This window comes from Astatotilapia calliptera, chromosome 16, assembly GCF_900246225.1.
Source record: "Astatotilapia calliptera chromosome 16, fAstCal1.2, whole genome shotgun sequence".
Classification (NCBI taxonomy): domain Eukaryota; kingdom Metazoa; phylum Chordata; class Actinopteri; order Cichliformes; family Cichlidae; genus Astatotilapia; species Astatotilapia calliptera.
Window position 1 is genome coordinate 20,575,286 of NC_039317.1, and position 15,030 is coordinate 20,590,315.

Consider the following 15,030-nt stretch of genomic DNA (forward strand, 5'->3'; position numbering starts at 1 on the left):
AATAAGTAGCAGATAGCAGGGTAATTTGCCATCTAATGAGTGAGAGTATCTCTGTGGACAATCTTAATGAACATATGGTCATAAAAGTATCTGAAAGTTGGAAATGTTTCTACACCGAGATAAACAGCTGCTTTATATTATTCTGGCTTAAGTGAAAAATGGGGAGGAATGACGAGAATTACTACGTTAATCATTCCAGATATAATTTATGTTTGATTAATTTAATACAGATGATGGGCATTTCTAATACATAATATATTATTATTCCTTGAGATCCAAAACCCACCATAAAGTGAGAGAGGTGTCTTGTTTCAGAAAAAAAAAGTGTGTGTGTGTGTGTATGAAATATTATAGCTTTAGAAATGTGATATATCTTTGAAAGTTCATTATTTTTAAAATAAAAATGTATAAACGTGCTAAAGATATAATATGAAGTAATATCACACGCACTCTTTGTTATGAATGGATGCATATACCAATCTATATATTATATATTCATACTGTATTATATATTTGCAAGTTGAAAACAAATCAAGTAATAAAAAATGTTACGAGTCTAAATGTGTTTATTTGCTCACATATACCATACGCATCACTGTAAAATCTCAGTGGGGTTTTAGAAAAATATAATGGGCAAAGAAATGTACCATTTAATTCTTCAGTATTAAATAAATGAATTCAAGTCTTATTGCAGTGTCATTTGAAGTCCAGTACAGCGCTTGTACTTCATGGCAGGCACGGCTACACCATGAAAACAGTAAAGTCTTGAAATAGTTGTGGCTTCTTCCCATCAGTCTCTGCTTCTACCGTCACTTGTCTGCTTCATTCTTATGAGAGAAATGCAAGTAGAGGTGGCTGTTCATTTGGTCTGGAGGAACCACAGCATTGCAGAAAGCACATTCAGGAGTGCTGCTCTGAGGTGTCTCCAGCTCTGTCCCCACAGCAGCTGCATCACACAGATCCGGTATCCAGACAGACTGCAGAGCAAGATGAATCAAAGGGAACAAATGTATTATTTATGCTCTAAACTGTCCTTACAGTCACTCTACGCAGCCTACTACTAAAGTAGGCTGGACCACTTGGCCTCAAAATTGCGGTATCTGTTGCTTTAAAGAACACATGTCCCCTGTTAACCCAATAGTTAGAACAAATACTAGGCAGAAAAGTAAAGGCAAAATGCTATTCTCAAGTGTTTAATTAACTTACTATTTATGAATACTGTGTTCAAACTATCCAAATAGTCATACCTATTATTAATGCCTGTGTTGGTGTAATCCAGCGACTGAATCATATAATGAAAACTGGACCAACTTGCAGCCGTTAATGCACGTCATTCACTTTTTTTTACCCTATTAGGCATTTAGACACATCAGCAATAAAATCCCACTTAACCATCGTACTTGTTTCAAATCACATTCAGACACTGTAATGTGCTTCCATCTGGCTCACACTTTCCAGCAAAGATGCCAAATATAACTAGAGCATCCATGCTTAAGTAAAAAAAGAATCAGCACACATTACACAGTAATACGTTTCAAGTTTAGCCAAGGGGATATTTTTGGACTTCACACTGTTTCACTCCTCCATTAGTAAAGACCAATCAGAAACTGATAATTTGCTACTAGTTTTCTCAGACCTTCTCCTGTGATTCTCACCTGCTGGGGTCCCCGCACGCTCTCCTGGGAGAGTGTAGATGATGTTGTGTGGGAGGGGGAGTTAGGGTAGACAAAAGGCACGGACTCCTTCTCTGTCAGTGTGGAGGAGACATTACTGAGAGGTCGCGGGACAGCCATGGGTAGACCAATCTGTCTATCCGGAGCACTGTTCAGGAAGTCATATTCACTGTCCGCAGAGGGCGGGAATTTGACGCTCAGTTTGGTGAGAGATTCTACCAAGTCCTTGTCTTCCTGGCTGGTGCCACGGGATGCCAGAGAGGTAGACATGGGAGAGATATCCACTGTCCTTAGAGCTGAGGAAAATGGTCCCTCTGAATCTGCGGTACGGTCTGTGCATTGGATGGGCATGGAGAACCGCTGATCTGTTGAGAAGGCAGAAAAATAAAGATTATTATTTATTTCCGAGTCAACTCGCGGACATAGATGTGGTTTAAGGACATTTGAAATTGGCAACGATTTCACAAGTTACACACATTTTAAAAAATGCCTAGTTTGTTTTTGCATTCCCATTTCCAAGTTGGCCTTTCAGTACTTAGAGGTATATGTTTAATATAACCACATTATTTTTTTTTATGTAGCATTATGTAGAACTGGCATTAAGCATTTTGTCAGTGGAATTATTAAATGTGTTTATCCACCTTTTTTCAGAGGTGGCCAGCTAAGGTTCGTAGGGCAATCAGGCATTCATGTACAGTCCGTGTCATGGTGTCGCTATCCAATTAAACAACAAGACAAAAAGCTAGTAAACTCGTAAGCTGTTATAAACTACACAAGCCTATTTAAATTAAACACGCTTTTTATGTGACCAATTAGAGAAAACAATTGCTTTCAGATTCAGACACTGAAAAACAGAAGGTAATAGTCAGTAAATATTAATATTACCATTTGATGCATCACTTCCTCCATGGAATCTTTTTAAGTAATCTTTTTGTCTTTTGGTTAAAGACCGGATCTGTCGAAATTTCCCTTCAATGGCTTCAAATGCTTCCCGCATTTCCTGACTGACAAACAGATAAAGCAGGAGTAAGGAACAAAAGAAAAACCATTCTTTTACCATAATGTTCATGGCTTTAAAAAAAGATTGACACATACTAGTCAACGCTGCTGTTGATTGGCATATTAGGAGCAACGGCAACAGAGCCCATATTCTCCTGAAAAAGACACATTAAATTTATAGTGATCATTTACAGCAATTATACAAGGGAATATTGTTCATACATCTGCAGCTTTATTTAAACATCACACATTTATATTTCCCAGCGAAAAATAATAATAACTGTAAAACTCAAGCTGCTGAACTGTGCAGCGATATTATCCTCTAGCACCATCTGGTGAAGTAAAAGTGGATACACTGAGTGAGGAGAGCAACAGAGAGTAAATACTATTACAGTAGCAAAGCAGGCCTGAATGCCTGAACGACAGGAAAACAAATAATCAGAACTATGTAAAATTACTAAAACATCATTTTGATAGGGTTTATAGAATATCACTTAGCTTTCTTTAAAGTACATGTAAACTTGACACATAAACACTGTCACACAACTAGAGTGACAAATCTGAATAAGCAATAGTTTAAGCTTTACAGTTAATACTGTATTCACTGAGTACTAGCACAAAGTGTTCTTTTAACATCCCTTTACCTTAACACACATGCAACATAGTAAAGCAGAAGTACCATCAACTTCTACATATGCGAGAGGAAGCCGTATGCGATCACATTTCTGATTTCCTAACGGGAAAGCTGTTTTGGAAATACAATATTGTAGTTTTCATAAAGCCTAAATGCAGAAAGAGCATGTTATAACTATAAACATACCGGGTACTGTAATTTCCTATAAGTGCTGGCCCCGTCAAGAAGATGACTACATGGCTCGCATTTCATTTCTCCTGAAAATGAAAACAATGAAAATGACCAGTTTATAAAAGAGGAAATTCAAATGAATTCTCAATATAGTCTGATAGTCCATCGCTTTGTTTACATCTCAATCCACAGAATTGAAAGCAATGTGTAAAGTAAATCCCTACTCGGTACACCAGCTGGGGAAAAAAAGCAGTAAAACTAACACGTCAATAACAAACTAACACATCACTAACCTGATGGTTGCCTTGTTGCTGACAACTTTGCTTCAAGTTCTGAAATCAGTTGCTGTTGATCTTCTATCTGCTTTTGAAGGTCTCGAGTATATTGCTCATAATACTCAGTCTGTAAAATGGAGGTACTGTTATTTGTCTAGAACCAGCATATCCACTGTGGTCTAAGCACTGTGTTGTAGTTTCATATCTGGAAGCAACCTAACTGATAATAATGCTATTCTATATATGCCATTTAATAACATAATTAGAATAAACATTATTTGTTTGAAAAGCTAGCAATGTAATTTGCTCTGGGATGTGTTGTGGTATATTGTTAATTCTTGGTCCATTCTGCACAAAGTTTTTAAAAAGTTGCTCTTCATCATTACCACTTTCTGCAGCTCCTTTTTAGCAATGTCCTTTTCAATGGAGACCTGACGATAAGCTTCAAATGCTTTATTGAGCTGGTCTCCGATGTTCCTTTCCATGCCTTGTGCTCCACAATCATCACTGACACAGCACACATGAGCCCTACGAGTGAAACTACAAAATGTTGTAAAACATGCCAACAAAAGGAAAAACACTCTCAAAAGACCCCGTGAACACTATTAGACCGGTTATAAAACTAAAAAGATTTCCTTTTTTATCCCCATCCCGGCCATTTTTATAACATTTTTACAAACAACTGTCAACTAGTCTTCGTGCACTTTAAAAATATTTTTTGAAAAAGTCAAGAAATCCTTAACGTGCTGCCAAATTGTTTTGGCTGCTTTAAATGAGCTACTGATCCAAATGACAAAACCATGCCAAAACTGAGTAAACAATCTTCAAAATATTTGCTTATTACCAATGAATGTTGGCAGGTCTGGTAGAATTAAAAATTCCCTTCATATTTCAACCATTAAAGCCTTGTTCTAGTTCTGTAAGGAATTATAAGAGCTGAAGATGAAGATCAAGTATTGTAAAGTAATGACAAATAAAGTTACTCAGTGCATGTGTAATATATGAGTATAACACTGGTGAAACAGACACTCCTTCTTGTTAGTACTGATCATCAGACAGCATTAAGCAATTCTGGGACGACTGCACTTCTGTCAGAAAGCTAAAGTGATGCCTATCATTATCTTAACTCCTGACAGCAGTCTCATAAAGAGCCGCTCAATTACGGAACAGCCTTCCTAATAAATGCCATAGTAACGCAGTACCTGTGAGCGATACTACACTCCAACAGCTCCTGGATAAGTAGTAGCCTGTAGCCACAGACTCAGTAAGTAAAAGGAGAGTAACGCTAATGTTGAAGCCTACCGGGACACAGCCGTGGGTCATTTTAAAAGAGTCGCTCAAAATCTTCTTTAAACAGTTCCGTATTCTTTAAAGTGTAAGTGTCTGACAAGCCGTAGCTTCAGCCGGCGTCGGATAAAGCGACTGAGCGAGAAGTCCTGAGATGAGTTTACCTCGCTGCCAGTGCGAGTGTCCTCTTACCTTCATTCGAGTAACTGTTGAAGTCGAATTTATTGTTTTGACACTACCGCAGCGTCGTCGCCTAATCTTGAGATGCAAAGTTACCAAGCGCTGGAGAGGATATGGCAATGTATGTTTTACATAGCCTAGTTGAGTTGGGAACTTCCCTCGGGGAATCCCCTCATACTGTAGACTTCCGCCTTTACTCGATTTTAGCCAATCAGCGCGGAGCTCACGGGAGAGCTGGGTGGTTAGCTGGTTGAGGGTTCTTCCAGCCTACGCGTCTGCAAACCGACTGTTGTGCATGTGAAAACTGTGCCCAAACTCGAGTTAAGTTGTGCTCATTTTGCTTTTCACATATATATATATATATATATATATATATATATATATATATATATATATATATATATATATATATATATATATATATATATATATATATATATATATATATATATATATATATATATACATACATATATATATAAACTGAATGTTACTGAATATTCAACAGGTTCTGTCAAATGAACTGAGCCTGTTTTGTTTTGTTTTTAAGTCTATAACTAGAACAAAGTTCTGAAGGGACTGCTTGCAACGAATACTGATGGGCCTCTATTGTAAGCTTCCATTTTCTTTATAGGCTACAGTGTCAAATGACACTGTAAGCAGGATATGGATTAAATAAAACATTTAGAGACCCCAGTCCTTTAATAAATGAGTACATAATTGATTCAGTAAACTGGGAAGCAGTGGGTTTAGGGTTTGGTTGACCTCTGGGAATCCTGAGCAGTTGCCTGCTCGGCCTGCTTAGTTGGTTATTCTGGCCTGAAAACATGCAATGCATGTGTGTACCACTTCAAACTACAGGCTGTTTCAAAATGTACTGCATAACACTGAGAAGGAAATGAGGCATTGCAACAACAACAGCAACAAAAATGCACATTATAATAGTCCTGGAGTACTACCTGGGTTTAAACAATGTTCAAGCAGCAGTGCTTGTGAAAAAATACATAAACTGGATGTGCTATGAGATATGTAAAGACCTTCTGATCCTTCACCAGGCCCAAAATTAATGCATGCTGGTTATTTTCTAATTAAATTACTGTGTAATGTGATGCAAAATTATAGCAAAATCATTAACACATTGTTGAGCCTTGGATAAGAGTTATTCAATCAGGAGTCAAGCTCATTGCTATTTTAACAGTCACTAAAACTATCAAATTCAATTCAATATGTATATATGACATATTTTCAAGTAGGTTCTCAGCAAAATATGACTGTAGCTATACTATTTATAGTACTTCCTGCTGTCTTAAAGTCCCTCCTGTTTGAAAAAAGTACATCCTATAACATTTCCTATTATTTTGTGTAAACTGCATATGACTGCAGTGACATATTTTTGGAGTAAATGTTCTGACCTACATTACTTCTAGCCTTGACAAAACGCTCCCAGGCTGGCCAAAGGAAAGTGAAGCCAAACAAATACAAGAACAACCAGTAGATGGCAGCTGAGAGTGAATTACTGAGATGACGCTCTTAATTTCTTGCTCTGACAATATAAAGTAATTAAGTGAAAATTCTCGGGAGATGAAAGTTCAGTATATTTTGTAACCCAGTGAAGCTGTATACGTACAGTTTTTCTTCTATACCAATGGATACAAGTCCGTAAACTGTCCCCGGGAGCACCAAGGCATTTCCCGTTGTTCTGATTGGCCCACAGTGAACAATTCATTTAAGCAGCGATACTATGAAAAAACAAAACACAGCAATTTAGTTAGCAGGGCTCTCAGAAGTCACGCACTCGTCGCCTACAAACTATATATGCCTGTGATGCGCAGGTACTCTCCCCAAAGACGCACACAGACACGGGCACGCAGCCTTCCTCTGTCAAACGAAAGGTGAAGCAGGGAAAGAGAGAGAATAAATAAGATAAATACATGTGCCAGTGAAGTCGGATAGTTTTTTTTTGTTTGTTTGCTTGTTTTTTTCTGTTTGTTTTTTGATTTTTAATGAGTTAATATAAAGATAAGGCTAATTGTGTTGTCTATCTGGCCTGGTCCATTTGTATGCTTTGAGTTTTTGTATTGTTATCGTTTGGAAGGAACACCTATAACGTTACCTTGAAAACTGGTTCAGAACAGGCAGATTTTGTTTCCTTTTCTAATAGAGATACTAATAATAATAGTAGTAGTAGTAATAATCTCTTTTTAAAATAGTAAACAGGTTTGTTGTCACTACTGAAGATAACCATGATATTTACACATAAAATATCATGATAATAGCACACATGAGGTCTTAAAAATTGTACAATTTTTATTTCCTTTTAGTTTTCATAAAGTGAAGGATGACTCTCTTCATCTTGCCTTACTTGTATTTTGGGTGTATTTCATTGGCCAAAGTGATAGAAAACATAGCCGGTCATTTTTTTAAAATTATTTACTTATTTCATTATATTTTATTTATTTATTCATTTATTTATTTATTTGTTTGTTTGTTTTGGGGTGGGGGTGGGGGGTTCTGATATAATTTTAGCAAATAAAGCTAAGCAGTCTGTTGTTAGTTGAACAGTGTGGTCAGTTCTCAGGTTGACCTTTTTTGAATCTACTGAAGTATCTCTTCAGATATTTTATCTTAGCTCTCTCAAGTTTTGCCATAGGTCTAACTGTTTTACTCAAAAGTTATATGTTATTTGACAAAGGGAGGTATATCTTGTCCTAAATGAGCCGTCAAAGTTTTCTCCATCTTGGTCTGTAATGTCTACAAATGACAAAGCAGGGTGACTGTATGAGCATGTCTGCGTATGAACTGGTGGAGACCTCCACGTGACCTGTCCATCACAGCTGGAGTTCCAGTGAATGGACTCCTGACTCATCCAAAAGGTCATTTCCCCGTGACCTTCTCTGACCCTCACTGACATTCCAACCTCCACCTTTGCTCCTGCTGAGTTGCCTTACAGACCCAGACGGCCACAAACAACCTCAATTCATAGCACCAACTTCCTCTAAGAAAACATCATGTCTTTTTGGTTTTCACATATTTTTTTTTCATGGTTGCATTGAACTCATAGTAATCTGACATAACCCTAGTCTTGTGGTTCTGGTAAAGAAAATTTTCACTGAGACTGTGGTATACTGATAAGCAGTGTAGCTACAACGAAATACTGAAAAAAAGCATATGACTCATTTCATTGACCACACAATCATTCACCTCAAGTACCATTTTCTCTTTCTGTTCAGGCCTCAATTCACTCTTTGTTCATAATTCCCGTTGAGGAAATTGTATTACTTGATTGGCTGCTCAGGACATGATACCAAAAACATCACAAAATGAAATTAAGTAAGAAGCATTTGTACTCTTCATGACCTGTCTGGGGGTGAAAGTAAACCACGCTTAAAGTGAGAAAACTGTAGACGCCGGTTCATGAGCAGTCAGTTCTCTTTCACATTGCAATTTGCTCTCTTTGCTTCTCTGTTCCTCCAAAGTACTGAATGCACATTCTTCCCTCTCCCTTGTGTGTCCCATAAATCATAATTGCCTCTAAAGGAGCTTCACTGTGCATTTCTGATGGCTAGGATGAAAGGCGTGTGCACCATAATTTATTTCAAATTTCACAGGAAGAATTTCTGTCAACAAGATATGCATTTCCTGGATGGTGAGACCACAGTATTTGCACGTACTTCACTAACCCCACAGCTACTGATGGAAAAGTTTTAAAAGAAGTAAAAGAGGAAAACGCTAGTGTTGCTACCTTCATATCTGTAATCCATTTTAATTGCATGCAGCTATTTAATACAGACATACAATGCATGTGCTTCCTAAGGCTATTTTTACCTAATACCCTGACCTCAGCACTTACACTGTGGTGTCAGTGGTGAAGAGTAACCTCATAAATTTTAGCAGAAATGATCTCCGGGGAAATGTTTTGTCCTTCTCCACCATCACTAGGGTATATAGATTTTTCTGCCCTTTGTCCAAAATAGGATGATGGTATGTGTGCTTCAATGAATTATAAATGACCTCAGCGAGCAGGATTAGTAGACTGTTGTCTACCCAGTGCTATGTTGTATCAAATGATGTAATCCCCTAGCATTACATTACCCAAGCAGACAATCCCATTGTCCTTAGTAATGTGCCATTTTTGCAAAGGATAAAGAGCTTGCTGTTAAAGGGAGTCTTGTTCTAAATACAGATCACACGGGAGCCTGGCTTAACAGTAAATCTTGAGCCAGTGAAGGGTCCATCCGTGTTTCCTCCATGTCCAGCAAAATAAACAATCTGCTGTAGGTCTGCAGAAACTTGAGACCAGACTGAGGGCAGAGCCAAGTACTCTGGCATGCAGGAGGTTGGGAAAAGGGGGGTGGGGAGAAACACCCAGATCAGATTTCAGAAGTCTGAGAAGAGGTGAAGAGAATTTAAAAAAAAACCTGTCTTTCAAGAAAACCACAACATTAAAATAACAATAATAATAACAATGATGAAACTCTGCAGGCAGTACTCTTCTAACTCCAGGTGGATCCTTGCTATTTAACATGACAATGCAAGCTGAAAATATGAGATGTCCTAAACGTCCTGGACTAACCTAGGAATGTGATCTAATTTATGTAAAAATCACAGTACTTATTTCTGCACACACTGTGGTCCATAGAACAGAGCAAAACTCTTGAGCAAATAAGGAAATGGCAGGTGGCTCGAGACCTTTTGCACAGTATAGTATAGAAGGCATTGGCACCATGCAGAAATGCTGCAACAATACTTTCCTGTATGCTGATAGAATTTCCTGATTGATAGTGAGAGGAAGTTCTCTCCTTGTTCCTGTATACTTCAGAGCAAGACCGCAAAGCTCTCATTGAACAAAATGCAGTTTGCATTATGGGCAAGTCCTGCCATCCCTGAATATTTTCATTTTAGAGACTTTACCAACTTTAAATATCGTTCAATCTGTTAGATCTGGAGTTTTGTTTTACTTTGGATGATAGATTTTGACACCACTGTGGTAAACCCAAACAATTATCATATTTTACTTTTATCTATTACTTTTACCTTTTTATTTAACTTTATCCTAAAATAAGTGATCCTGAACAGTCAAGATGAGCCAATAACTTATTGTTGGCTGTGCTCAGACATGTGCATTGATTTCTAATTTGTCAGGTTGAGATAAAGCAATCTGGAAACCCACAATCAATAGTCACGTGGAAAGGAAGAGTCACTTTGGTTTGTGAGAGGGAGCTGTGAATGATATTGATGCAGTGGGAATATTTGAATAACTTTCTTCATGGGAAAACATTCTCAAATTTCTGGGATTTCTGGTCACAGTATTTGGTTGCATGTACTGTATGTTTTCAAAGGATTTTTTTGCCTCTGATGAGGCATGTGGAACATCCCTGAAAACTATCTGCATGAATTCAAAAAGCTGGGTTTTGATGTTACAGCTGTGATATAAATATAGCATGTCCTTTCATAACATCTTCAAAGGCACAAATCGGTATGATTCATTTTCAGAAATGAAAACATTAAAGAAACCGACTGAATATTAAGAATCCTGGTGGGAAGCATACAGCTTGTAGCATAAAATAGTACAAAGAGTCAGTGTGCATGGAGTAAAACTAAATAAATGAAAGGGTATATGAGGTTAGAATGGCTAGGAAAGTCCCTTGTTGACCTGTGGGCATCTCGGCTCACATAAAGAGCCCTCTAGTGCTCCTCATTACTCAGGCTCATGAAAATTTTATCAGAGACTTAGATTCCAGATGGATATCTACGAGCAAGAGGAAACACAGCATGTATTCACTCTGCTAGTTATCATATTATGAAAGCTGTGAAAATCATGCTTTTAGGTGTATTTCTACATCCTCAAACACATGGATGGCTGGTAGGACTGGTATCTGAGATCACCAGAGTGTTTAATAAAACAAAGAACAATGAGTGTGTAAAGTGCGAAAAGGCTATGGTGACATGCAATTGATGTGCAAAATAATCTCTTACTGTGATCTTGATAGAACTGCACCTGCCATCTGTATCCAAGTCTTTGAATTTCCCTAAATTTCATTTGTTGCTTCTCATTTTTTATTGTTAATAATTATTGTAAATGTCTCTTAGACTCCACCAGCCTAAATTTTAATTATCAAACTTTAATGTCAAGGCGAATGCATGAGGTGGAACCGCAGACAACAGTATTATGCAAAGACTGAACAGCACCACACAATGTTTACAATATAGTTTTGAGAGTTGCCTGGCAGCAGAATGCACACAATGGAGCAGCCCAATGGTTATATGAGTATCAGGCATGAAAGAACTTCCTTTTGCACGCTTACTACTGCAGGACATTTGACATTAACAAAATGAAGTTCAAACTCCACAATTTAACCTCACTTGCAGTTACTTCCTCTTAGAAATTTTTAAGCATTAAGAAAAGCTTCGCATATATATGGAAATGTGGCAAACGTGAACACACAAACCCTTTATGTGACGACACATATAAAGAGATGATGTGTGGTCTTTAGGAGGCATGTATTTACAATTCTATCTTTATGATGCTTTTTACATCACTTCATTGTGGCTTCTAAGGAAAAGGTCACACCAGAAAAAAATTCAACTAAACTATAATTTATTTGCAAACGCTATCATTTTTATGCTATAATTTTTAAGTTATCATGACCTATTAGTACTTTAGATTTAACACTGAATATTTCCCTGAGAAATAGCTGCAGTGACTTTTTTTTTCAATTCTGGATTCTTGATTCGTCCATTGCATTGCCATGCATTGTACGTGCAATAAATGTTAAACAACTGTGTCCTTAATCTGTCTCTTTCATACATAAACAGATATGTTCTATGACAACTAAAGGATCACCTAACCAAAGGACCTGACAAATAATGGCACTGCTGCAAACTGTGTAATAATCCAAGTCCTTTATAATGCTGTAAGTCAAACACAGATATGTACCATATGGTGAGGGTCACTGAGGAGTGGGGAAGACATTTCAAACATCTTAATGTATGATCTACTGAACCATAATGTATGATGTCATTCTTAGCCGCTAAAAAGGATCATCCTCAATTTTTCATTACCGAGCGGGTGACTCAGTCATTTTGGGATAACTGATAGGAGTTGTCAGGAATGCCACCCCTGCCAGCACCTGAATTAAAGACAAACACACATAGGCATTGTCAGCTTTTCTTTCTTTTTTTCCCTGTGGCTAATTTATAGCCAAGAGTCAGGGGAAATGACTCTGTTGCTACCAAAGAGAGTTTGTGCACCCCCACCTCAACCCAAGCCATGCATCCAGGCAGGAAGGTACAGAGCTGTTACTAACAGCTTCCTGGAGCTGCTAAAACTCCATGCAACCCTGATTTGTGCAGTGCCACTTGTCAGGAGTCTAACGCCGAGGGGGAAGTGAGAACAAACGTGTCTCTGGCTTTCACAGGTCGAGTTGTGAGGCTGTAATTATTGTTAGAATTTGTGAGGGCAAAACACTTTTTCTTATATCCCCCTTGTTTGCTGGTACAGACTGTTTTCATGAGTTCAGGGAAGAGCGAGAACAAGTAGCCAAGTAGCACAATGTCCTAAAATAACCTCACTCTCTTATTTCCCTTGGAAATACCCAGAGTGAGTGTGAGTGTGTGTCTCTGCGTGTGTATGAGAGAGAGAAAGAGTCAGAGAGAGAGAGTTTGAGCTTGTCTATCTGTGCGGATAAAGGTTTGTATGTGATCTTTTAATCTTTGCTCATATGCAAGTTTGAGCCTGTTTGAGTGAATCTGCATGTGCAGTCTAGACTGCCCCATGGCTAATGGTGTGACATGCACTCTGGGCAACTGTTACCCTACCCCAGCCGTCTTTAACCAATAGATTGGTATAAATAAATTCAGAATAGTTTTCTTATAAATAATGGAGTTGAAGATACAGAGTTAATTTAGTTTTTTTGTTTGTTTGTTTGTTTGTTTTTAGTTCTACTCACAAGGAGGAAGCTGCATTAACCTTTCCTTTCACCGTTTCATAAAAAGTGGTATTCAGTTGACTTTCTGTCCACCCCACCCCCCTCCAGTGTCCTGAGTAGACTGCTGAATCAGACCTCTCTCTCTGTTTCTTTTACTGCTGAACCGTTGACTTCTGTTGGCCTGGCGAGCCTCTCTACATTACCGGTGACCTTTGGTTGGTCTCATTAAGGAATATTTACCGCACATTACATTTATCAATATAGATGCCTTCATTAAAAGGACAGTGATATCATAGATTCAGGATCGCTTCAGTGACTTCAGGCCCTGGGGACCTTTTTCAATATACTCCACCACAGTATGTCTCTCGTTTTTGCAAATTTGCATTTTGATGAGATACTGGTAAAGAATACCATGCGCACCTAATACAAAACAGCTGCTAGCCTAACCCAACTGAAATCCAGACCATGAAAGAAAGCTGTTTAAGCAGCCTATAAAGGCATATCTGTACAACGGCTGTAGCATAACACTTTCTCCCAAAAGCATTGTGTTTTCCAATCAGAAGCTGGTGACAGTTAGGTGGATTGATTTGATTTTATACCAAAGCCTGCCCTTCTTACCTCAAAGAAGGGCAGGCTTCTTGTTTTCTATTTTTGTTTTGATTAGTACCTTTTAAAAATACACAGTTTTGGCGTTCCACAGGATCTGTGTGAAAATACCCAATTCCACCTATGCAGTTTTAATAAATGGAACTATTTATTCACCTAATGTGTACAATTAGTCTTAAATTAAAGTACAAACTAAAGGAACACATAGTATCCAGGAGATGTAGGTGCACTCTTTCATTAAAGAAAAACTCAGATGCCATTGCTGCTTTCATCATCTGAATGGGGACCTTCCCAAGCTCAGTGTTATCAGAATGTTGGAGATGTTGCTGGATCTACTGTACCTTTGAGAGCTTAGACATGACCTGGTTACGTCGCACACAAAATAGGAGAGCTGATAGTGCTACAACACGCACCCCAATCTGCACAGCAATGGCCCTCCTGGAAGTGAGGAAAACCACCTGCTGGTGTGACTGTCCAATGCTCAGCTGGATGATCTGCTGGAAAAAGTTGCTACCTTTGGTCCTGAATCACAGACAGGAAAGTATCAATGCAGTCCATCTGCAGCTTCATACTGACCATCAACCTGCAGAAAATGTCTGTTGCCAGATGGGCTAAAATATCAAAAAATAAGTGGTACAACCAGTCTGTGGGCTACTCCTGCTTTGCTGCTGTTTGTGCATCAGGTAACCTGGGAGGAGAGTTAAGTTCTGAAACCAAGTGTTAAACAATGAAAAGTATCCACTGCAGCCACTGTTTATCCATTTTGTATTTTTGTATTTTTTTTATGCTTGCTGGGACTTTGGAGAACTGCAGAGGAGCATTTTTGTGGTGGCTGAAAACCCCTTTCCGTAGGCGAATACTTCTCCAAATGGACACTACCACGTTAGCATAAATTAAGCATAATGGAGGCCCCGGAGCAGACCAGGAACATGCGGTAGAGATTACATCTCTGGGCGGGCTGGTTGCATGTTTATTTAAATTACACTGAGGTCAAAAAAGATGGATTGATTTCCCCCTTTAAATACGACACTTGAAATTACTGAAAACGAATTTATACCAGAATCAAAAGTGATGCCAGAATCAAAGAATGGTAAATAAGCTTTTATTTAATAGTATGGATTGCACTTTGCATAAAAGCTGCAAGCTATATAATTTTTTTTTTTTTAAAAAGTACAGATTTTAGTTTTAAGAAACTTGCAAATTGATTGTACTTGTAAAAAAAAAAGAAAAATAATCTTTAGATTTCATTATTTGCATATGTGATAATACTTTTATTA

The 15,030-nt window shown here is 38.0% G+C and overlaps 1 protein-coding gene across 3 annotated transcripts; it reads right to left on the bottom strand.

The window, feature by feature from the left end:
• Positions 1-548: 548 nt before the first annotated feature.
• On the bottom strand, positions 549-5,429 carry tank (TRAF family member-associated NFKB activator). Of its 3 annotated transcripts, none has more exons than XM_026145901.1 (8): positions 5,232-5,429; positions 4,139-4,280; positions 3,771-3,879; positions 3,493-3,563; positions 2,769-2,827; positions 2,559-2,677; positions 1,656-2,038; positions 549-977 (listed from the first exon to the last, which is right to left on the bottom strand). In XM_026145901.1, the coding sequence occupies exons 2-8, from the start codon at positions 4,235-4,237 to the stop codon at positions 810-812; spliced, it is 1,008 nt and encodes a 335-aa protein (XP_026001686.1). In that variant the 5' UTR covers positions 4,238-4,280; positions 5,232-5,429; the 3' UTR covers positions 549-809. The 3 variants fall into 3 exon arrangements, with proteins under 3 accessions (XP_026001686.1, XP_026001687.1, XP_026001688.1); XM_026145902.1 differs by having other exon boundaries at positions 4,139-4,292; XM_026145903.1 differs by lacking the exon at positions 5,232-5,429 and adding an exon at positions 5,055-5,225.
• Positions 5,430-15,030: the final 9,601 nt, after the last annotated feature.

Coding starts and splice junctions, on each gene's coding strand:
- tank (XM_026145901.1), bottom strand. CDS start 4,237: ATGGAAAGGAACATCGGAGACCAGCTCAATAAAGCATTTGAAGCTTAT. Junction 3,880..4,138: donor AAAAGGAGCTGCAGAAAGTG/GTAATGATGAAG, acceptor TCCATTTTACAG/ACTGAGTATTATGAGCAATA. Junction 2,039..2,558: donor AGGAAGTGATGCATCAAATG/GTAATATTAATA, acceptor CCTTCTCAACAG/ATCAGCGGTTCTCCATGCCC.